This window comes from Colias philodice, chromosome 26, assembly GCF_061535455.1.
Source record: "Colias philodice isolate Cphi_HAF_F1 chromosome 26, ilColPhil1 Martin Lab GWU primary, whole genome shotgun sequence".
NCBI classification, from domain to species: domain Eukaryota; kingdom Metazoa; phylum Arthropoda; class Insecta; order Lepidoptera; family Pieridae; genus Colias; species Colias philodice.
This window is the reverse complement of record NC_143111.1, coordinates 9716161-9739903: the sequence shown is the minus strand read 5'-3', so window position 1 is coordinate 9739903 and position 23743 is coordinate 9716161. Positions and strand designations below refer to the sequence as shown.

The following is a 23743-nucleotide window of genomic DNA, read 5'->3' as shown; positions in this document are numbered from 1 at the left end:
AATTTCCCTTGCAATTTCCTATCGAACAAAAAAAAATGGTTGCCTGTAAAGTCGGTTTTACGGGCGAAGATTTTACGTGACAACGTCTTTTTCTCGATCATAGTTGAGTGGGAGAGAGACGCAAGACATTCGGCGGGCCTCTCTCTCGTTCGGTGACTCATCGTAACGTTACCGAGCGTTACACTTTTTCATAAGTGACTCCCAGTCGCAACCTAATTTAAGACGTTGTCACGTCAAAAAAAATGGTTGCCTGTAAAGTCGGTTTTAGGGGCGAAGATTTTACGTGACAACGTCTTTTTCTCGATCATAGTTGAGTGGGAGAGAGACGCAAGGCATTCGGCGGGCCTCTCTCTCGTTCGGTGACTCATCGTAACGTTACCGAGCGTTACACTTTTTCATAAGTGACTCCCAGTCGCAACCTAATTTAAGACGTTGTCACGTCAAAAAAATCACTTCAATCGATTGAAAATTCCATGAAAATTCATATTCAAATTGAGATTTGAGAAACTCATAGCTTCCCATTTAGCTTCCATAGTTTTTGGGAAAAGTGAAGTGTCACGTGATTCGTGAACAGCTATATTATATTGGTAATAATAATGAACAAGCTAATGAAGTTGTGAATGATCATTCAAAATCCTGTAAGCATAAAAGTCTTGTAGTTTCAATATGTCTTGTTTTAGTTTTAATATCATATGATCAGTATTATTAAAATTTTATAAGCTGTTCTAGTCATTCTAGAGTGCGTTTCACGAAAGTGTTCCCCTGCCGTTATGTTGGCTTACCTGACTGTCAAAAACGAAAATATTTTTTTTAAATCAAAAATGACAGAGAAAATATTCTCCTTTCTAGGCAGCCGACCCCGTAAGATAAGATAAGATAAGGCTAGGAAGAAAGGAGAATATTTTCTCTGTCATTTTTGATTAAAAAAAATATTTTCGTTTTTGACAGTCAGGTATGCCAACATAACGGCAGGGGAACTCTTTCGTGAAACGCACTCTAGTACAATATCTATCTTGTTGTCCATGAATTTTATTTGTCAATAAAATGTGACACGAACTGACAACACGACTAAAAATGTCAAATAACTCAAAAATGGCTGACGGAGGTCCTAGTAAAAGTGATATTGAAGCCGTTTTTCAAAGATTACGTTCAATTCCTGCCAATAAAGTGGGTGTTGTTCAAAAGTTTATGTGTAGTTCTATTATGTGTCAGTGATAGTTATACACAATGTTGCTATTTACAGGTATGTTTCGACTGCAATGCAAAGAACCCTACGTGGTCGTCGGTGACGTTCGGAGTGTTCATCTGCTTGGACTGCTCCGCGGTGCACCGGAGCCTGGGAGTGCACCTCACCTTCGTGCGCTCCACACAACTTGACACCAACTGGACATGGAAGCAGCTGAGAAACATGCAGCTGGGCGGGAACGTCAATGCGGTACGAGCTCGAGACGTTTGCGAACATTACAACAGTATTTCATCAGTCATAACGCAATTTGTTTTGTTTTGTAGACGCAGTTTTTCCGCACTCATGGGCTGGTGACGGACGACGCCCGTCAGAAGTACAGTTCACGAGTTGCACAAATGTACAAAGATAAATTAAGTGCGCAGTCGGAACAGGCAATGAAAACATATGGCACTAAAGTAAGTAGACTCACTGTTTGCAAGAATCTATTAAATTTCAACTTGTTTGTTTAATGTTAAATTTTAATACCTTTTATTTTCTTTGTATTTTAGTTGCACATAGATGCAGCAGCGCCAGAAGTGAAGGAAAGCAAAGAAAGCAAGGAGGTAGATTGGTTTGCGGAGCATGGTGATACCCCCACTAACTCTGACAGCCAGGTAACATGGCACTGCCACTAAACACATTGGCAGAATCACACTTCATCATTAACTGTTTTGTAATATTAATTGCCTAATATTCACCTTGGAGCTGTTTTTTTTTCATAATCTACATAATATTATAGTTGAATTAATATTTATATGTTCTTTGTGGTTTTATTTACTAATATCAACACTATTTATTAACTTTCATTATAATTATATATAATGAGTATGGCTTAATGTGATTTGATTGAAATAAATAGTTATTGTATACTTGAAAAGTATTTTTAACTAGAATTGTACACTGCAGGTAAATCCAGTAGTGGCTCCAGTAAACAACAGTCTTGGTGAGGATGCTCGACTGTGGGGTATGAGCGAGCCCAACTCAAACTCTGGTGCAAACAATAAACCTGCCGCTAGACAACCCGCCAGAAGGACAACTGTGAGTATCTTACACTATGATAAAGTGGTTTTTTTTTTAATAAAATACATATATTTGTATAATTTTTGAAATTTTATAAGTATTTACAGTTGTTGGTTACCATATTATTTAAGGTTTAAGACTATCTTCACATTTTAGCTCGGAGCTCGCAAAGGTGGCCTTGGTGCACAGAAAGTGACTGCAAACTTTGATGACATTGAGAGAGAAGCCATCATGGCTGAGAAACTGAAAATGGAGGTGAGATTTTCATTTGAAATGTTATTAATAACTAGCGGTCTGCCCCGGCTTCGCCCGTGGTACATATTTACGTTTTCTCTACATAAGAACCATCCTCGTACTTCAAGGAATATAATAAAAAAAGAATTATCGAAATCGGTTCAGCCGTTCTCGAGTTATGCGCTTACCAACACATTTTGCGATTTATTTTTATATTAATATAATATGTTTAGTGATTTAAATTCATATTTTAATCTTATACAGGGTGTCCCACTGTTGGTATACTAAGCTCAAAGGAGGTTATAGTTTTTCATACGCTGAGTACGTAAAAAATACTTATAAAATTCCAGACGTAGTTTTTTTTCAAATAGATGGATTCTTAAAACTCTATGTGTACATCCATAATTAGCAATCCGCCCAACTTTGCCACCAGCACGTGAGCTATCGTTTAAGATTGTTTTCATAGACAAAATGCTCACATAATTCTAGCGGTATATGCCGGCTGCGCGAAGCTAGAGAAGAAAACATGGATTTTCAGGAAAATTTAGCAAAAAATTTTTGATGTAAATTTTTTTGTTTTAGTATTTTTTACGTGATCAGTGTATGTAAAACTACAAGTCCCTTCGCGCTTAGTATACCAATAGTGGGACACCCTGTATATAAAAATGAATCGCAAAATGTGTTGGTAAGCGCATAACTCGAGAACGGCTGAACCGATTTCGATAATTCTTTTTTTATTATATTCCTTGAAGTACGAGGATGGTTTTTATGTAGAGAAAACGTAAATATGTACCACGGGCGAAGCCGGGGCGGACCGCTAGTATTCTATAAATCTTGCAGTGTCATTGAACATTTTATGTTAAGGTTGATGTTCCGACCGTCCCTCCATACATTTTTGATTACCTCTAAACACTTAACACAGACACTATTTCTTTAAAACTAATCATTTTATCACTTCTCTATAATGAAATGTGTGCGCGTTCGACCTTTTTAATCAATAATTTACAATATTTACTTAGAAAAACAACAGTAAAATACCGGAAAAATTTGACACTTCTACAGTAGTGTGCGTGACTTTTGCCAAGCGAAACACGACATAAAGCACGACATCTAGCGCATAGACTATATACTTATTACAGATCTAGCGCGTCAATGTCTAAACGAAAGGCGATGTTTAGACATTGACGCGCTAGATGTCGTGCATTCGCGTTCGTTATCTTATGCATAATGAGCATAATTCTAATAAATCAAAGTTCTGTGTAAAAATTGAGTAATTTCATTTCCAATCGTTCAAAGAAAATAACAATAAAATAAAATAAAACTAATGACCTTAGAAACTATGTTTTTTTTTATTTATTACTCATTATTGTTCGTCCGTCGTAGGTCTGTAAACTGTATTGTACACTGAAGGTAAATGGTACTGTAGGTACTTTAGTTCGGCGTCGTCGCTCGTCGGCTTGATATAAAATTACATTCTTGATTTCATTGACACGCGCTATGATTTGCGCGCGGAATTTCTTGTGTTGTGAATTTATTTTTGTATGCTATGCATTTTAATTGATTCAAATTGCAATGTTTCTCTAGTATGCATTTGAGACTATATTGTAAATTGTAATAATTGATCGTGGGTATAGTAATTAATTATTCTAATAACGCAATTAGTAATATATGTATTTTCGGTGGGATTCAAAACAAAAAATTGGCCCGTGATTTTTATGAAATTTCACCACATTGCAAATCACATCATGTATGACGAAAGTGATTAGTATTGTGGCTAACATTGACTCATCAGTTCATCACTGAAACCAGTGATAAATCAGTACCTATATCATATTGTGTTTGAATATTTTTAAACAATGATATAAGTATACAATTATTATTATAAATCGGTAAACTATCAAAGTAATCACAAACTTGCAAACATTGGTAAAATGTCCAGTAGTTTATGAGCCTATTCATTACAATCAAACAAACAAACAAAGTTTTCCTCTTTATAATATTAGTGTAGACAAACACTATGAATACGATCACGAATGCAAATTCGGGGATTTTCTAATTATTGCTAAATAATAATTGAATTCGTTTTGAAATACTCTATAATTTTTAGTGTATAAATAGACATTTATAATATGGTGCTCATTTTTTTTGTACTGCTAACGCTATTGTAGGTACCTATTTTCGTTGTTTTATTTCAAGTGAACACGGCCATACAATTTTGTCACGAGCCGCCTATGATTGTAGGTACTTTTGTTAGGCTCCTTCGTCGTCCGCGTCGGCTCGAAAGTTCTTGATTTCATTGTCACGCGCTATGATTTGCGCGCGGATTTTCTTGTGTTGTGAATTTATTTTTGTATTATTATTATTTTTTATTTTTTATTTTTTATTTTATTGATTCAAATAAAATATTTCACTAGTATGCATTTGAGACTATATTGTATTATGTATAATTTATCGTAGGTATAGTTATTCTTATAACGCAGTTATATTTTCGGTGGGACAATTTGACCCGTGATTTTTCTGAAATATCACCACGTTGCAAATCACATCAATCATACACACGTATGACGAAAGTATAGTGGCTATAATTGACTCATCAGTTCATCACTGAAACCAGTGATAAATCAGTATATCATATTTTATTGTGTTTGAATATTTTTTAAACAACGATATATACAATATTATTATAAATCGGTAAACTACCAAAGTACTTCCGAATTTTCAGACAGACAAACAAGTAGTTTGAACACGCAGTTTTCTTATACTAGTAGCAAAAATCAAAACCATAATATTATGTTTACCTACTATATTTTACTAAAAGTCGAGTGCGTCGAAATCGTAAATAATAATATGTTTTTCACCTTCCTGGTTATTTTCCCATAGTAAATAGTGTTTTAGGTTTGTTGTTGTAGGTAGGAATAATAATAATTATTCTTACATGTTGGTTATGAAATGTATATTGAAATAATTTACTTTTACAAATCATTAGTGATATTAGTTTTGAGTGAAAATGCTTGGATCAGCATAATATTATATGGTACTTCAAATACATGTTTTGATAAAAAAAACAATAGTGTAATAAAATAAAACTGCGTTTTATTGTAATCAATGTTGACAATTTTAAATTCCAAAATTATTGATCAATAAAATAGTTTACACCAACAAATATAACTTTTATTTTTATAACAATCGTTCATAATATAAACCGTAGCAGGTGGCGTTTTGAAGTTCTGTCTACTCATACAGAAAAATGGAAAACTTGTTTTTTTTGTAAACAATTTATTACTCATGTTGTTTGGCAACTCGAAGCGTGGTCGTCCGTCGTAGGTACTTTTGTTCGGCGTCGCGTCGTCGTCCGCGTCGGCTTGATATAAAACATTCTTGATTTCATTGACACGCGCTATGATTTGCGCGCGGAATTTCTTGTGTTGTGAATTTATTTTTGTATGCTATGCATTTTAATTGAATCAAATTGCAATATTTCTCTAGTATGCATTTGAGACTATATTGTAATAATTGATCGTGGGTAGGTATAGTAATTAATTATTCTAATAACGCAATTATATTTTCGGTGGGATTCAAAACAAAAAATTGGCCCGTGATTTTTATGAAATTTCACCACATTGCAAATTATATATTATACAATTACAATTACAATTATTATAAATCGGTAAACTATCAAAGTAATTACAAACTTGCAAAATATGCTTTTCCGAATTTTCAGACAGACACACAATTTTATTAGTTTGTTTTAGCAAAGTAGGTACCTATACCTATACGCTTACGTCGCGCGTCGCAGCTCCGTCACGCTGGAACCCGCTTTAAAAAAAACCTTACTTTTTTTCAGCCTATTTTACCTACAAACGATGCTAATAAATGTAGTTAAGGTCAATTTTTTGTAGTCTTATTAGTTACTTAGAAAACATCATTGATATCGTTCGAAGTAAAAAATATAAATAATAGCGTGTTGATTAGTTTTGGAATGGGTTCCAAATTGATTGTAGTTTATTGTAGTGGCAAGAAAATTCTTTATTTGCGTTGTTTTATCTCAAATTATTGCAAGAAGGTCACAATAACAAGATTTAAAAAAATAAATAACACTTGTTCAAAAACTACAAACGATGCCAATAAATGTAGTATAGGTCAATTTTTTGTAGTCTTATTAGTTACTTAGAAAACATCATTGATATCGTTCGAAGTAAAAAATATAAATAATAGCGTGTTGATTAGTTTTGGAATGGGTTCCAAATTGATTGTAGTTTATTGTAGTGGCAAGAAAATTCTTTATTTGCGTTGTTTTATCTCAAATTATTGCAAGAAGGTCACAATAACAAGATTTTAAAAAATAAATAACACTTGTTCAAAAACTACAAACGATGCCAATAAATGTAGTATAGGTCAATTGTTTGTAGTCTTATTAGTTACTTAGAAAACATCATTGATATCGTTCGAAGTAAAAAATATAAATAATAGCGTGTTGATTAGTTTTGGAATGGGTTCCAAATTGATTGTAGTTTATTGTAGTGGCAAGAAAATTCTTTATTTGCGTTGTTTTATCTCAAATTATTGCAAGAAGGTCACAATAACAATATTTTAAAAAATAAATAACACTTGTTCAAAAACTACAAACGATGCCAATAAATGTAGTATAGGTCAATTTTTTGTAGTCTTATTAGTTACTTAAAAAACATCATTGATATCGTTCGAAGTAAAAAATATAAATAATAGCGTGTTGATTAGTTTTGGAATGGGTTCCAAATTGATTGTAGTTTATTGTAGTGGCAAGAAAATTCTTTATTTGCGTTGTTTTATCTCAAATTATTGCAAGAAGGTCACAATAACAAGATTTTAAAAAATAAATAACACTTGTTCAAAAACTACAAACGATGCCAATAAATGTAGTATAGGTCAATTTTTTGTAGTCTTATTAGTTACTTAGAAAACATCATTGATATCGTTCGAAGTAAAAAATATAAATAATAGCGTGTTGATTAGTTTTGGAATGGGTTCCAAATTGATTGTAGTTTATTGTAGTGGCAAGAAAATTCTTTATTTGCGTTGTTTTATCTCAAATTATTGCAAGAAGGTCACAATAACAAGATTTTAAAAAATAAATAACACTTGTTCAAAAACTACAAACGATGCCAATAAATGTAGTATAGGTCAATTTTTTGTAGTCTTATTAGTTACTTAGAAAACATCATTGATATCGTTCGAAGTAAAAAATATAAATAATAGCGTGTTGATTAGTTTTGGAATGGGTTCCAAATTGATTGTAGTTTATTGTAGTGGCAAGAAAATTCTTTATTTGCGTTGTTTTATCTCAAATTATTGCAAGAAGGTCACAATAACAAGATTTTAAAAAATAAATAACACTTGTTCAAAAACTACAAACGATGCCAATAAATGTAGTATAGGTCAATTTTTTGTAGTCTTATTAGTTACTTAGAAAACATCATTGATATCGTTCGAAGTAAAAAATATAAATAATAGCGTGTTGATTAGTTTTGGAATGGGTTCCAAATTGATTGTAGTTTATTGTAGTGGCAAGAAAATTCTTTATTTGCGTTGTTTTATCTCAAATTATTGCAAGAAGGTCACAATAACAAGATTTTAAAAAATAAATAACACTTGTTCAAAAACTACAAACGATGCCAATAAATGTAGTATAGGTCAATTGTTTGTAGTCTTATTAGTTACTTAGAAAACATCATTGATATCGTTCGAAGTAAAAAATATAAATAATAGCGTGTTGATTAGTTTTGGAATGGGTTCCAAATTGATTGTAGTTTATTGTAGTGGCAAGAAAATTCTTTATTTGCGTTGTTTTATCTCAAATTATTGCAAGAAGGTCACAATAACAATATTTTAAAAAATAAATAACACTTGTTCAAAAACTACAAACGATGCCAATAAATGTAGTATAGGTCAATTTTTTGTAGTCTTATTAGTTACTTAAAAAACATCATTGATATCGTTCGAAGTAAAAAATATAAATAATAGCGTGTTGATTAGTTTTGGAATGGGTTCCAAATTGATTGTAGTTTATTGTAGTGGCAAGAAAATTCTTTATTTGCGTTGTTTTATCTCAAATTATTGCAAGAAGGTCACAATAACGAGATTTTAAAAAATAAATAACACTTGTTCAAAAACTACAAACGATTTTTACGTTTTACGAATAAAATCTACAGATTCAACCCTAGAATCTGAGGAAAGTCTAAGATCAAGATTAAAGATTGTTTACACCGATCGATCGAAACGTCAAACGCGTGAGATATATATGTTATTGACACGCTCAAACTGCCATTTTCGAACAGAGGTCTATCTGTAATCTGTGATCCGTCCTCCCACAGATAGATTGGTTTTTGAGATTGCAATTTCGATCCACGGATTGTTTATTGGCACACTTAACTTAAAATCCGGATCACATTTTCGATCGAAAATCTGCAGATATTAGATTGGATTGAATATTAATTTCGGCCGTAAGTAACTAATAAGACTACAACAAATTGACCTATACTACATTCATCAGCATCGTTTGTAGATAAAAATAAATAAAAAAGAAATATTTTTTTGCTCTTGAATCACTATAAACGCAGTATAAGGCTTTCGATGAACCAATTTTTAGTCTTCAAAAAGCTCTACAGTTTATAAAATCGTTTGTAGTATACGATCCTTCAACTGTATCGTAGCTGTTGTTAAAAATACTAACAATTACTCTCTGATTATTGATTAACAATTTTCAATTATCAAAAAGTTTTACACTTTCAGAAATTATAATTAAAAATTCAACTCATTTGCAGCTCAAGTTTTCAATACTTACGAAAGTCCGTGTATAGTTGGCTGTCATTATTTTTTAATACGAAAAACAGCACATACTTGTAAGTCCAACGATTTTGAATTTATATTTTGAGGTATAATCGATGCTACATTTACTGTAGGCACTATAGTAACTGTAAACTTGTGTACGCACGCTTATATTTAATCGGTAATGTCCATATACATATAAAGGTATGCTGTCGGAAGACAAACTGTGAAACTACGAACGATTTCCTTTTCTATTTTCTAACGTCTTAAAATGTATCACTCTATCAAACACTAAGTAGATTTATTCATTCGCACTTTAAATCAGTAATAAGCAAGACATACAAATATAAAGGTACTGTGACAATTGTTCATATCGTTTGTAGTTTTTATGCCAGTGTCATTTTATTATACCACTACAATTTGGCTAGTTTTATCTGATTTTTCTTGAAGTTATTTTAGAGGATAAATTATTTTACCAGTACTACAATAAACGATAAATGACAATATTAATTCCAATTTTTTATATTGCACTATTTTGAGTTTTTTTTCGTTTCGGATGGAATTTATCCATTATTTCATTTTAATTACTTTTGTCGTCTCAGCAGTTTCGGATTATTAAGTGACTTTGTAACATTGAACAGCAAACTACTGAACATTAAAGATATCCAACTCTTTTTTTTTTTAACATATATCATGTGCAATTTAATGTACACTAAATTACGAAACTCCCACACGCATACACAAACACGCACGTGTGCGAAGATGTATGTATGAGCATGAATATTTTTTTTTCTAAAACTACAAACGACACGAAATCCAAGGCTCATAATTGTTTTGAATATATTAACTTATTGAACACTAAATTTTTTGTTTTTTATTGCTTACAGGGGTTCAGCAGCCACTACAAACATATGAGTTTAGCTACAATCAACTACATTATTTGTAGTTTTTGAACAAGTGTTATTTATTTTTTTAAATCTCGTTATTGTGACCTTCTTGCAATAATTTGAGATGAAACAACGCAAATAAAAAATTTTCTTGCCACTACAATAAACTACAATCAATTTGGAACCCATTCCAAAACTAATCAACACGCTATTATTTATATTTTTTACTTCGAACGATATCAATGATGTTTTCTAAGTAACTAATAAGACTACAAACAATTGACCTATACTACATTTATTGGCATCGTTTGTAGTTTTTGAACAAGTGTTATTTATTTTTTAAAATCTTGTTATTGTGACCTTCTTGCAATAATTTGAGATAAAACAACGCAAATAAAGAATTTTCTTGCCACTACAATAAACTACAATCAATTTGGAACCCATTCCAAAACTAATCAACACGCTATTATTTATATATTTTACTTCGAACGATATCAATGATGTTTTCTAAGTAACTAATAAGACTACAAAAAATTGACCTATACTACATTTATTGGCATCGTTTGTAGTTTTTGAACAAGTGTTATTTATTTTTTAAAATCTTGTTATTGTGACCTTCTTGCAATAATTTGAGATAAAACAACGCAAATAAAGAATTTTCTTGCCACTACAATAAACTACAATCAATTTGGAACCCATTCCAAAACTAATCAACACGCTATTATTTATATTTTTTACTTCGAACGATATCAATGATGTTTTCTAAGTAACTAATAAGACTACAAAAAATTGACCTTTACTACATTTATTAGCATCGTTTGTAGGTAAAATAGGCTGAAAAAAAGTAAGGTTTTTTTTAAAGCGGGTTCCAGCGTGACGGAGCTGCGCGTCGCGTCGTCGAAAACGGTGCGCCCAGAAACAAACATACCTAATTCAGTTACAATCCTTTTTTTGTTCCGTAATTTATTGTATTTATTCTAATACGATTTTTTTTATTCGTCGGCCAGTTCTACTAGGTATAAAAAGATAAAATTGAAATATAATTATTGTAGCGACAGCCATATTATGTTACTATGTTTTCGTAAATATGTTTTTCACCTTCCTGGTTATTTTCACATAATCTTATCTTATATATAAAAATGAATCGCAAAATGTGTTGGTAAGCGCATAACTCGAGAACGGCTGAACCGATTTCGATCATTCTTTTTTTATTATATTCCTTGAAGTACGAGGATGGTTTTTATGTAGAGAAAACGTAAATATTATGTACCACGGGCGAAGCCGGGGCGGACCGCTAGTATATATATATATAAATGAATCGCAAAATGTGTTGGTAAGCGCATAACTCGACAACGGCTGAACCGATTTCGATAATTCTTTTTTTATTATATTCCTTGAAGTACGAGGATGGTTCTTATGTAGAGAAAACGTAAACATGTACCACGGGCGAAGCCGGGGCGGACCGCTAGTCTTATATATAAAAATGAATCGCAAAATGTGTTGGTAAGCGCATAACTCGAGAACGGCTGAACCGATTTAGATAATTCTTTTTTTATTATATTCCTTGAAGTACGAGGATGGTTTTTATGTAGAGAAAACGTAAATATGTACCACGGGCGAAGCCGGGGCGGACCGCTAGTCTAATATAAAAATGAATCGCAAAATGTGTTGGTAAGCGCATAACTCGAGAACGGCTGAACCGATTTCGATAATTCTTTTTTTATTATATCCCTTGAAGTACGAGGATGGTTCTTATAGCTAGAGAGCTAGTTAGTTTAGTTTTAGTGCAGTGGCAGTGTAAATGTTGTTGTTGAGGTTATGTAAATTTAACACTTTAGTTAACTACCAAGATATAAAGAAATGAGGATAGGACACAATAACTATTGGTTGAGGTATTTATAAACTCATAATATACTTTTAAAAAAATCACGTTTTAATAAATTTCTAGAATTAAATTAGAACAGCGGATTCAAAATAGCCTAAAAAATCTTAATAATAATAATTACGCTTCACAGCAAGAAGAAATGTACCATATGTACCCGCACAAAGTCGATATTGTGTTGCCTACCGTTCGACTCAATGGCTAGGGTTGTAACTACCTTTAATAATTATTACCAAACTAATAAACCGAGTGATGCGAAATAACCATAATTCTTTTAGAGTTTGATAAAATGATCAGGCAGGTATTTTCTTTAATCCTCTGAATTCTCGGTTACTAAATTGTATCGTTGAAATTATTCTTAATCGCGTAAATTTAATAAATAATCATATGGAAAACACTTTTCATTTGTTTTTTTACTTTCACGCCCAACTACTATACAATAATTACGTTGTTTCGGTATTTTGACGAGAAAACGCAGGAAACATCCGTTGTATCATTTTAGATAGATTGTATATTTTGTATCTGTAGAATTGAAATCAAAGCTATGTATATGTTGTCTCCATTCTTTTCTTATCGGATTGTTGATCCCAATGCGAATGCGTCACTTAAATTTTATAAAAGACAATTAAGAACATCAAAAATAAAGTGATACGTAAATATTTCACAGTGCAATATATTATGTAATTAATAATAATTATATATTTATGAAAAAATAATTACATCAGATTTAATAATAGCAATTGTTTTGAATGTACATAATATGAATAAATGATTACATCATAATAGTAATAATCACAATTGTTTTATTTCCCATTTGTTGCAACCCTAGCATATTTTCATGTAGCAGCAGAAGTACCTACACTGGCGGCGCGGCGGCATCGTGCGACATCAAAGGCATTGCCTTACTAGGTAAGTTTATAATGACTCATTTCTTTTATTATATAATTTACGTTTTACTTTTACAGAATCCGATTCAATGGATTATGAAGACGAGTCACACAACGCCATACGATAGTGATGATGAATGAACATTTCAATAAATGCATGCGTGTTTTTTTTATGTTGTTTTGTAATTGTTAATTGTTTCTTAAATAAAGAAATAAACTAAATATTTAAATGATGATTTGTTATTTGCAACACAACTTTATATTTGAGATTCTTTACAAATGTATATTTAGTTTTGTATCATCAAATTTATAAATTTTATTCCATAGTTTTCAAAATTAAATGTAAATGACCATAAAAACATTAATAAAGTAAATCATTGATGTAAGGTCAGGGAACGTAATACATATATACATCTGACCATGTAGAAGCTAAGTCTTGTTGACTGCTGAAGTCTGTATAGTTTTGTTGTCTGCTGAAGTCTGTACGCAATGAAAATGTCTGCCGTTTCGAAAATAAGTTTTTAAGACCCTAATAAATAAAATATATGAATGGCAGATCTGGTCAAATACTTTCAAAATTGTATTTTTTTCAGCACTTTCATAAGTGTCTGCCAGAATGTTATCCGCGTGATAATGGTCTGCCATTGTTATTTTCCGATAGTAATAATAATCTATTTTCAAATATCAAAATGGCAGACGTGGTCAAATGGTTTCAAAGTTCGCCAAAAATTTCCACCTGTCTTACCTAAGCGCGCGCCCCGTCCACCACTCTGGGCTTAGTGACTCCTCATCTCATGTATAGTAGTAGGTATAGGGGAATCAACACACAAAAATCCAGGTCTGGTCAAATACATACAGGTAGCTTTGCGCTAGCTCTCTAGCTATTACTTCTTATGGAGAGAAAACGTAAACATGTACCACGGGCGAAGCCGGGGCGGACCGCTAGTAAATAATAAAATAATAAATAGTGTATTAGATTTGTTATTGTATCTTGTATACCTACGAATAATAATTCTTACGTCTTGTTGGGAAATGTTCAAATACCTACCTATTGAAATAATTTACTGTTACAAATCATTAGTGTTATTAGTTTTGAGTGAATAGGCATGGATCAGAAATTCAGAATATAATATGCTACTAACTACTCAAATACATACATGTTTACACAACAAACACCACTGACCTCTATAACTATAAGTTATAGAGGTCAGTGACCGTCAGTGACAAACACTATGGATACCTACGCTCGCGAATGCAAATTCGGTGATTTACTAATTATTGATACCTAGTCATTGAATTCGTTTTGAAATAGCCTGTACTTTGTAATTTTTAGTGTTATAGACATTTATAAAATGTGGTGCTCATTTTTTTTTTGTAATAAATTATCCTGCTACGCTATTGTATTTTCGTTGTTTTATTTCAAGTGAACACCCATACAATTTTGTCACGAGCCGCCTCTGGCCTCTGGGTGAAATCAACCAGTCAAATGATTTTTGTTCTAATTGTATTTTGGTAGTAGTTTGTTTAGAATTTACATTACCATTGTTTAATTTTTATTTTGTATTTGCAGTAAAATAAAAAGATGAAAAACTTCATTAGGTATATTGTACGACACCTCACTCTGAATCGCGCTAGCGAAATTTTTTCGTTACAGAGCACATATACAACTTTCGGACAATCTTCATTGAGGCCGGCCGGCAAATCGAGTATGTCGAGAAACTTCACTTATTCGATGGAGGTATTCTACCTTCCTTCCTCCACAGTTGTGGGACCCCGACGTGCATTGAACACGCAGCTTTCTGATACTAGTAGGCAGTAGCTAAAATCAAAACCACAGATATGTCTGTGATCAAAACCATAATAATATTTTTACCTATTATTTTACTAAAAGTCGAGTGCATCGAAATCGTAAATATGTTTTCCACCTTCCTGGTTTTTTTTCCATAGTAAATAGTGTTTTTGATTTGTTGTTGTATGAATAATTATTCTTACTTGTTGGTTATGAAATGTATATTGAAATAATTTACTTTTACAAATCATTAGTGATATTAGTTTTGAGTGAAAATGCTTGGATCAGCATAATATCATATTTGCTACTTCAAATACATGTTTTGATAAAAAAAAAACAATAGTGTAATGTAGGTAATAAAATAAAACTGCGTTTTATTGTAGGTAATCAATTTTGACATTATTTATTTCCCAAAATTACAATAAAATAGTTTACGCCAACAAATATAACTTTTATTTTTATAACAATCCTACTTCCTACTAATGCGAAAGTTTGTGAGGATGTGTATGTGTGTGTTTCACGCAAATACTACTGAACCGATTACAATGAAATTTAGCACACATATAGAACGTAACTTGGACACTTTGAATAGGTTTTATCCCGGAAACCCCACGGGAACGGGAACTATACGGGTTTTTTTTTCGTTCATAATAATATAAACCGTAGCAGGTGGCGTTTTGAAGTTTTGTCTATAGGTATATTAAGAAGAGCTGGAACGTCAACACATTTACACATTGCACATGTTAGGCCGGGAGATACTGACACAAAATTTCGGGCCATTTGTAACAGGATGGCGGTCTAGAGGGGTCTTAGTACGCAATGACAAAAAGAAAAATGATGGTCAGAACGCTGGTACCGGCGGACTAGTCGCGTGGGCGTTAGTCACACTCGTCGGATAAATAGCGAAAGTCCAACGATTTGTAACACAAAAATTTTAGAATTTACCGATAGCCCTTAAAAAAGATGTAGGCGGTAGTGTCATGCCATACAGTTACGATGTGACTTACAGTCCGCCATACCGACGTGAATGCGTTGATTTAAAAAAAACAATTCAACCATTTGTACAGGGCTCACTTTTGCACAGGTAACCATCGTCGTGCAGCCATTTACTAAAATCGCCATGCCATACTTTTCGGACGATTCCAAATGGTCGCCATACCGCGGAAAAGTCAAACGATTTGTAAATCGTTTTTCGCTATTTATCCGACGAGTTCAACAAACGCCCACGCGACTAGTCGGCCGGTACCAGCGTTCTGAGTTCTGACCATCATTTTTCTTTTAGTCATTGCATAATAAGACCTCTGTAGAACCGCCATTCTGTTACAAATGACCCGAAATTTTGTGTCAGTATCTCCCGGCCTATGTATGTGTCATATTTTGCAATTGTTTATAAATACAGGGTGATGTAATTGGTGTAGTACGAATATCTAAAAATCTATGAAGAATTTTGTGATACAGTAAATGGAAGAATATTATAGACTACTAGCGGTCCGCCCCGGCTTCGCCCGTGGTACATGTTTACGTTTTCTCTACATAAGAACCATCCTCGTACTTCAAGGAATATTATAAAAAAAGAATTATCGAAATCGGTTCAGCCGTTCTCGAGTTATGCGCTTACCAACACATTTTGCGATTCATTTTTATATATAAGATTTTACAGTATTTAATAAAATCATTTAATTTTTTGTTCATTTTCATTAGAAATGTCAATTTTTCTCACCAAGGTGGAAATTTGGATGATAAGGATCTTGTTAGAAAAATATAAATTTTGACTAAAATCGGCATTTTTTTTTCAAAAATCAAATAACTAATTAATAATCAGAGTTATCACATTATTAAAAAAAATAAGCCAAACTATACACAATTTTTACCTACTTGATGCAATCCTCAAAGATCATGGACATAGTGTATTGCGCCTTCCACCATACCATCCAGAACTCAACCCAATAGAGTTACTATGGGGCATAATTAAAGGGAAAGTAGCATCACAAAATGTGAACTTTAACTTGAAAACTGTGTAAGAATTATTTAGAAAGGAAGCAAATGCTATTAGTCTGGATATGTTTAGTGACGTTTGGAGAAAGACGCGAGAACATGAGGAAAAATATATTCAATTAGAACCAAAAGTAGATAATTACACTGACTCATTTATAATAACATTAAGAAATTCCGACAACGAAACATCGAGTTCTTCGAGCGATGAAAGTTACAGTGAAGTAGAAGATTACGATTATGATTAAATAGATTCTTCTTCTTCTCTATAGATACTGCTTTCTGAATTGGTGGTAAATGTTAAAACTGTTAAACTGTTTTGACGATTCAAAAGTGCTTCTAGAAGAAGTCTAATAAACATTTATAATGTTTGAGTTTGAGTTTAAAACCAATAGTGTGAAAATTATACAATAAACATGTAACACATATTTGTTAGCGCGTATTGGTAGGTATTACGTACTTACTACAAATATAATATTTCTTAGATATCTTTACTCGACCAAAGTCAGGAATTTAATTATTATTTGATAATTGAATTATTATTAATACTTTTATCCAATTGATTATTATTAGAATAAATAATTAACTTCATCAATTGATTTACTTTTAAATTATAATTTTACAGGTAAATTATGAGAGCTTTCATAAGTAATTATATTTGCATATACATATCTACAACGCACCCATTTTACAATTCAAGTCTAAAATGAAACTAGAGTCACATTTATTTTTGAACATACTGTAAGTGAAATTGCATAAGTGTGAGTACTGTGAACATGCCAGCTTTCCCTAATTGACCGATACCCATACAGAAAAATGAAAACCACAGGAGATTGCCCAAGTGACTATGGCACTTGGTATCGCAATCAAACTTATTGTGTCAAGATGAAATATAGCTCAATTTAAAGCTTGATGTTAGTACTTTTAGATATGATTAAAGTTTTTATGTAAATAAGCCGCAGTTCGCGACAATAAAAATAAAACAATAGTTTTATTCAACACTTCAAAAAACTACTTAATCGAGTTTAAACTAACGATGAACGTTAAGTTTTACATTTATTACATAGGTAATATTTTAATTTACAAGACAAATGTGAAAAGTAAATCGTAATTTAAACATTATTTCAAAATAACATCGAACAATGCGTCGAACACATTCATTTGACATTTCAAATAGAAACTATGACATATGACGTTTGCAAGAGAGATAGATATAGGTATGTGTCAAAACAAAACTTTTACTTTTATTTCTATTTATTCGGTATAATTACAACTTAATAGTGATAAATATGATCATTATAAATACAAATAGGAATTAACAATATCACGAACACGTGACACAACTAGTATTTTACCGATTCCATACGTAGTCATACATGTTTCAAAAGAAAAACTTTTACTTTTACTATTATTTCAATTTATCCGGTTTAATTAAGACTTAATATTGATACATATGATCATTATAAATACAAATAGGAATTAACAATATAACGAATACGTGGCACAACTAAAATTTTACCGATACCACCCGTGGTCATTCTCCTTTGTGGGTCATTTGTAACAGGATGGCGGTTCTACAGCGAAAAAAGAAAAATGATGGTCAGAACGCTGATACCGGATACCTTAAGATACTGTAATATAAAATATTACTAGATTAGATAAAATATTATAGGTAGTATCTTCACCGTGTGTGACGCGCTTTACATTCACGCCATCTAGAGTTAAATCTTTATCATTTTTGTATACGTCTGTGTGTGTAAACGACCCTGTATGCAATGACAGATGTTAAAACGCATAATTTTACCGAATTGGGTGGATTTTAAGGCAATGATATAACATATTTCAATAAAATATAATATTCAGTAACCGCCATGACTATTCCTAGGTTTGATGACTATTCCAATTACGCAAAAACTCAAATAAACTAGAAATGTAGAATTCAGCGCCATCTAGCGGGATATTGGCTGGGAACAGATCGTAGCAATCACCTTAAAATGCTATCTACAAAAATTACTATTGTATGTTACACAATTTTTTTGTTGTGAACAAGTTTTCTTCCAGTTTTCCTTGCTCGCTAATCAATATAATCTAATAATTAATTTGTGCACAGTCAGCGAGTGCAGCTCGTTCAGTGACAGCAGAGGAGGTGGTGGAGTGCGTGGCGTCTCTGCGGCTGCAGGACCGCTCGCACCCGCGCCGGGACGACGAGCGGCTCGGCATGGCCGCCGCTAGCCAGCACAGGTCGCTAGCCGTGATAATATGTGTGATACTAGATGTGATTTTTAATGCTTGGGGGCCTGGTGACCCGTTTTTTATACTTATCGCGAGCACCAGTCTTTCACAAATGCATATAGATTAACAATGTATGTGTTGATTGTTTATTTGTGATGAGAAAATAAATAAATTTAATTTAATGTAATATGCAACAAACTATGGCAAATGAAACAAACCGTTACACCAACAAAGGAGCTGTCACACATTCGAAACTAAACGTGAAATATAAACTTAATAAAGATAGACACACAAAACAAGCTGTTTCAGATACAGTTGTGACAACCACATACTTAATTAGCTATTGATTTTAACAAACAATTCAGGTGACAGGAATTGCTACATTATCTGTAGCAATGCTAAAATGTAACGAATGCATTAGTATAATCTGCTAACAATAACATTTTCTCGGAAGTTTCAAACAATATAAGGGCCAATTTGGTTGGTCAGGTTTCGAAAACAGATTGCCTTCAGACAACAGACAAAAATGTAAAAAATAAATAATAATTAGTATAATTGAGTATAATCTGTTATCGTGTGTGTGTAGGGGCGGCGTGTCGCACAGCGCGACGCACGCGATGCAGAGCATCGAGCAGGAGGACGGGCCGCAGCCGCAGCACGACATCGACGACTTCGCCGCCGCCTTCACGTGCATACGGTGAGTGCACCCGCACATATTGCTATACTAGTGGTCCGCTTAAACTGTCCTATCTCTCAAGTTGGATCGAACTGCACATGGTGTGCGAATTTTATTATAATCGGTTAAGTCGGGAGTCCATTGAGGACAAACATTGTGACACGAGATTCATATATATTAAGAAGATAGTCACTGTTGATAAAGTACTACACATTCAAGGTAATTTACTAATTTTACGCACAGATTTCCTAATCATCAGTTTTTAATAGAATTTTTTTTCGAGGTGGGATTTTGCAATGCTACATGTTAAAAAGACCCTATTTATTACTGTTGAATAAAATATCAAATCAGTATGTGCTTTAACTTAACTTTTTTTTAAAACTATTTAATAAAATGTAATTTTTTATATTTCTAACAATTCTAGAAACGAGCCATTCCTTAACCGTTCCCTCGACCTGGGCACGCCGAGCAGCCCGGCCAACGACGGCTGGGAGACCATCGAGCCGGAACCAGCGAGACCAGTTCGTTCCATGTTCAGCGCTGAACCTTCCAGCGTAAAGGACTCCAAGGACCCGAAAGACTATAGAGATAATAGAAGTTCCAGGGACTATGGTAGCCCTGCTAGCCACGCCCGCAGGAACAGAAGACAAGCTGATGATGATGATTCCGCAGTCAAGAAGTTCGGTTCGGCTAAATCGATCAGCTCGGCGCAGTTCTTTGGAGATCAGGTTGGTGCTTGCTGTCTTTGTTATTTTGGCATTGTATATTGATGTGATATTTAGATTCTTTTATCACTAAATAAACAACGTGCTGTATAACACGTTACAACACGCTGTATAACACGTTACAACACGCTGTATAACACGTTACAACACGCTGTATAACACGTTACAACACGCAACAGCGCACTACAATTTATACAACACTAATACACCACACAATATGCTACGCATTACGCCAGAAACCTCTAAAATATTAATTATGATTTTGAAGATAATAATTTATAGATTCCTTTTTTTTATTCACCTCTTCAATCCTTTCCTTAGCCCGTACCTTTTATAGCTGTAGTCAATACATTTGTAGAGTGTTCTAAGAACACTCATTAGAAAAAAAAATTGGTTGTCTGTAAAGTCGGTTTACTGACGATAGTAGAACGTGACAACGTCCGATTGTGATTCTTTGTCGCTCGTTCCGCGCTCTCGCTTGCACTTCAAGCCTTCATGGAACGCCTCAGAGCGAGGTAACGCCGCATGGGTCATAGAGCAGGCTCCAAGGAGATGTTCGTTTGCAAAAATTGCGGACCTAAATCTGACTTCTGATATATATTGTATAGGTCCCAGACATCCTATAGACAGATGTTGCCAACCAGTTTTGTGGTCCCCCTGCCCGCACCCCGGTAATTAAATATGGCATACAAAGAAAAAAATAAAAATTTCCAAAACATGCCATGAGTTTTCAATCTATAGTGGTTTAAAGTTAACTCAAAAATGGACCATTTTCGTAAATTTTCTCAAAATCTTAGAGAAAGTGTAAGAAATGTATATAGTATGCTATATATTCGTGATCTACTCAATAAGCTCTTTCATTTGATACCCCACACGGCATGTTTTGGAAATTTTTATTTTTTTCTTTGTATGCCATATTTAATTACCGGGGTGCGGGCAGGGGGACCACAAAACTGGTTGGCAACATCTGTCTATAGGATGTCTGGGATCTATACAATATATATCAGAAGTCAGATTTAGGTCCGCGATTTTTGCAAACGAAACTCCACTGAGAGTCCGGTCTATCATGTTTTTTCGTGCGTGCAGCCGGCTCTATCGATTTCTAAGACGTTATCACGTCAAAAAGGGTTTGCAATGAATCCACGGCAATATTGTAATAATGAGTTGTGTGTTACAGGACAGCACGGCGGGCGGCGAGTCGGCGATGTCGCGCTTCGAGGGCAGCTCGAGCATCTCGTCCGCGGAGATGTTCGGCAACACGCGCGCGCAGCGGCCGCCCGGCTTCACCGTGTCCGCGCCCGACCTGGACGAGGTGCGTGCTGCTTCATGTTTCAATCAAAATAAGCCTGTGTGCCGAACACACGTGTCAGGAGTGAAACTTCTGTGGCAAGATTTCTTTGATATTCCTGCTTTTGAGTTGAATTTTTATAGACAAAAAATGTTTTTTCTTTGTCATATGATTGGACAAAAACTATAGATCTTATCTTACTATATATAATCTTATATATAAAAATGAATCGCAAAATGTGTTGGTAAGCGCATAACTCGAGAACGGCTGAACCGATTTCGATAATTCTTTTTTTATTATATTCCTTGAAGTACGAGGATGGTTTTTATGTAGAGAAAACGTAAATATGTACCACGGGCGAAGCCGGGGCGGACCGCTAGTGTGATAATAATTATTAAAAAAACGTGTTTCTTGAATCTTATGTATTTAATTATATTATCTTCTATTAATGAGTAAGAAATTTACCTATTAATTTTATTTTTTTTAATTACAAATAATACGAACAAATTAGCCGTCATTATAATTTCAATTCAGCTAGAAAGGACAAAATACTATATTTATAATTTGTTTTACGTATACAGGTTCGCGAGTCAGTCCGTCTCGGTGTGACGCGCGTGGCTGGTCGCTTATCTTCGCTCGCCAACGGCGTAGTTTCCTCCATTCAAGAGAAATACGGTTACTGATCCGCGCTGCCCCCGGGGCCACCGGAGCCCCACGCGGGGACGGGGCCTCTAGAGCCCCACACGGAGACGGGGCCCCAGAAGCCCCACACGGACTACGTTACACTAACGCACTAGTTTACACGTTTTTGCCTAAGGCTGATTTGTAAAATTTCCAAAATTTTTCGTTTAGTGATTAAAAGTTCAAATTAAAAATGAAAGTGCATTCTTGTATGATTTATGGATGACTCAATGGTGAGAATTTTTTTAGTGACTCAATCTTCAAAATGAATAGTATAACAATATTATGACTAAATAAATAATTGTAAACTAGTGTCATTGATTTTTTTTAATTGATTGTAATACGGATTTAGCCAATGTCCAGTATTTATGAATAGTGTAGAGTTTGTCGCTCAGCAAATATGACAAATGATAAAATGTTACAGGCTTTAGCTTCTGTTACCCATAACCCACCCAGCTAGCGAAACTGCTTATTTTGTCTATTCCAATATTTCTACTATGTATTTGTAAATAACTAAAGTTTATGGCTTGTTAAACTTTGATACTTTAAATAAATTGGTTTTTCTATGTCGGTACATTATAAATTATTCATTTAAACTTAAAATTATTTCGGTATGATTAACTGTATATACCCATTATATACCTTGTTCATTTGTGTATTTATCTTATAGGTATTTGACTAATCAAACAAAACTGTTGTCTGGATTTCTCTCATTTTTATTTTGTTCCTAAAACGTCTTATTACTTCACTATATTGAAAAATGTGCCACTTATAATTTGACCTTATGCCAGGTATACTAATAATTTTTTGGTGTTTATTTTGACCACGATTATATAAAATATTATATTAAACATATATAAATTTATTTAAATTTATAATAGAAATAACTGAATGGCAATTATAATGAACAATAAGTAAGGTTATAGAATTCATTAATTATGTACAATATTGTAATAATATATGGTATTAATATTGTAGGGTTTTGTACAGTCACAGCTAGCGGGCACGTAATTGTAGAGTATAGTTGGCCAGATATATTCAATAGAGATCCTATTTATTCATTATCTATGGTATATTAGGGGCTCGAGTATTTTAAATAATTGGTTCTAGGTTTTGAATAAGTCTTCTACTTAGCGAAGGTTAATTCTAACTTGCTGGTAAAGAAAATTGTCATTTGTCCATGCTAGAAGTTGAATAAAGAATTGCTTCTGTGATGGTTATGGTACTTCACTTAATTTTCCAATTTACAAGTATCATTATAAAATATGTAATATTAATTTGTTAAATGTGTAAATTACACTGCTTTCGGTTTCGCCTTAAACATAAAACGGTTTTCAAATAAAAATGCTAATCAATATTATACACCATATAAGCACTTAGTAACTAATTGGAGTCGATCCTTTTAAAATAAATTTGCTAGT

General features: G+C 33.3%; 1 protein-coding gene across 1 annotated transcript; it reads left to right on the top strand.

The window, feature by feature from the left end:
* Nucleotides 1–1035: 1035 nt before the first annotated feature.
* Nucleotides 1036–22896, top strand: ArfGAP3 (ADP-ribosylation factor GTPase activating protein 3). The gene is made up of 11 exons (XM_089711553.1): nucleotides 1036–1167; nucleotides 1244–1435; nucleotides 1510–1641; nucleotides 1735–1839; nucleotides 2132–2263; nucleotides 2402–2500; nucleotides 18831–18961; nucleotides 19539–19649; nucleotides 20053–20356; nucleotides 21531–21665; nucleotides 22223–22896. The coding sequence occupies exons 1-11, from the start codon at nucleotides 1075–1077 to the stop codon at nucleotides 22322–22324; spliced, it is 1536 nt and encodes a 511-aa protein (XP_089567679.1). The 5' UTR covers nucleotides 1036–1074; the 3' UTR covers nucleotides 22325–22896.
* The last annotated feature ends 847 nt before the right edge of the window (nucleotides 22897–23743 follow it).

Excerpts from the sequence above, each read along its gene's own strand:
- ArfGAP3 (XM_089711553.1), top strand. The coding sequence starts at position 1,075 with ATGTCAAATAACTCAAAAATGGCTGACGGAGGTCCTAGTAAAAGTGAT. Across the intron at positions 1,840-2,131 it reads CCACTAACTCTGACAGCCAG|GTAAATCCAGTAGTGGCTCC; the intron begins GTAACATGGCAC and ends TGTACACTGCAG. Across the intron at positions 18,962-19,538 it reads GCCGCCGCTAGCCAGCACAG|GGGCGGCGTGTCGCACAGCG; the intron begins GTCGCTAGCCGT and ends GTGTGTGTGTAG.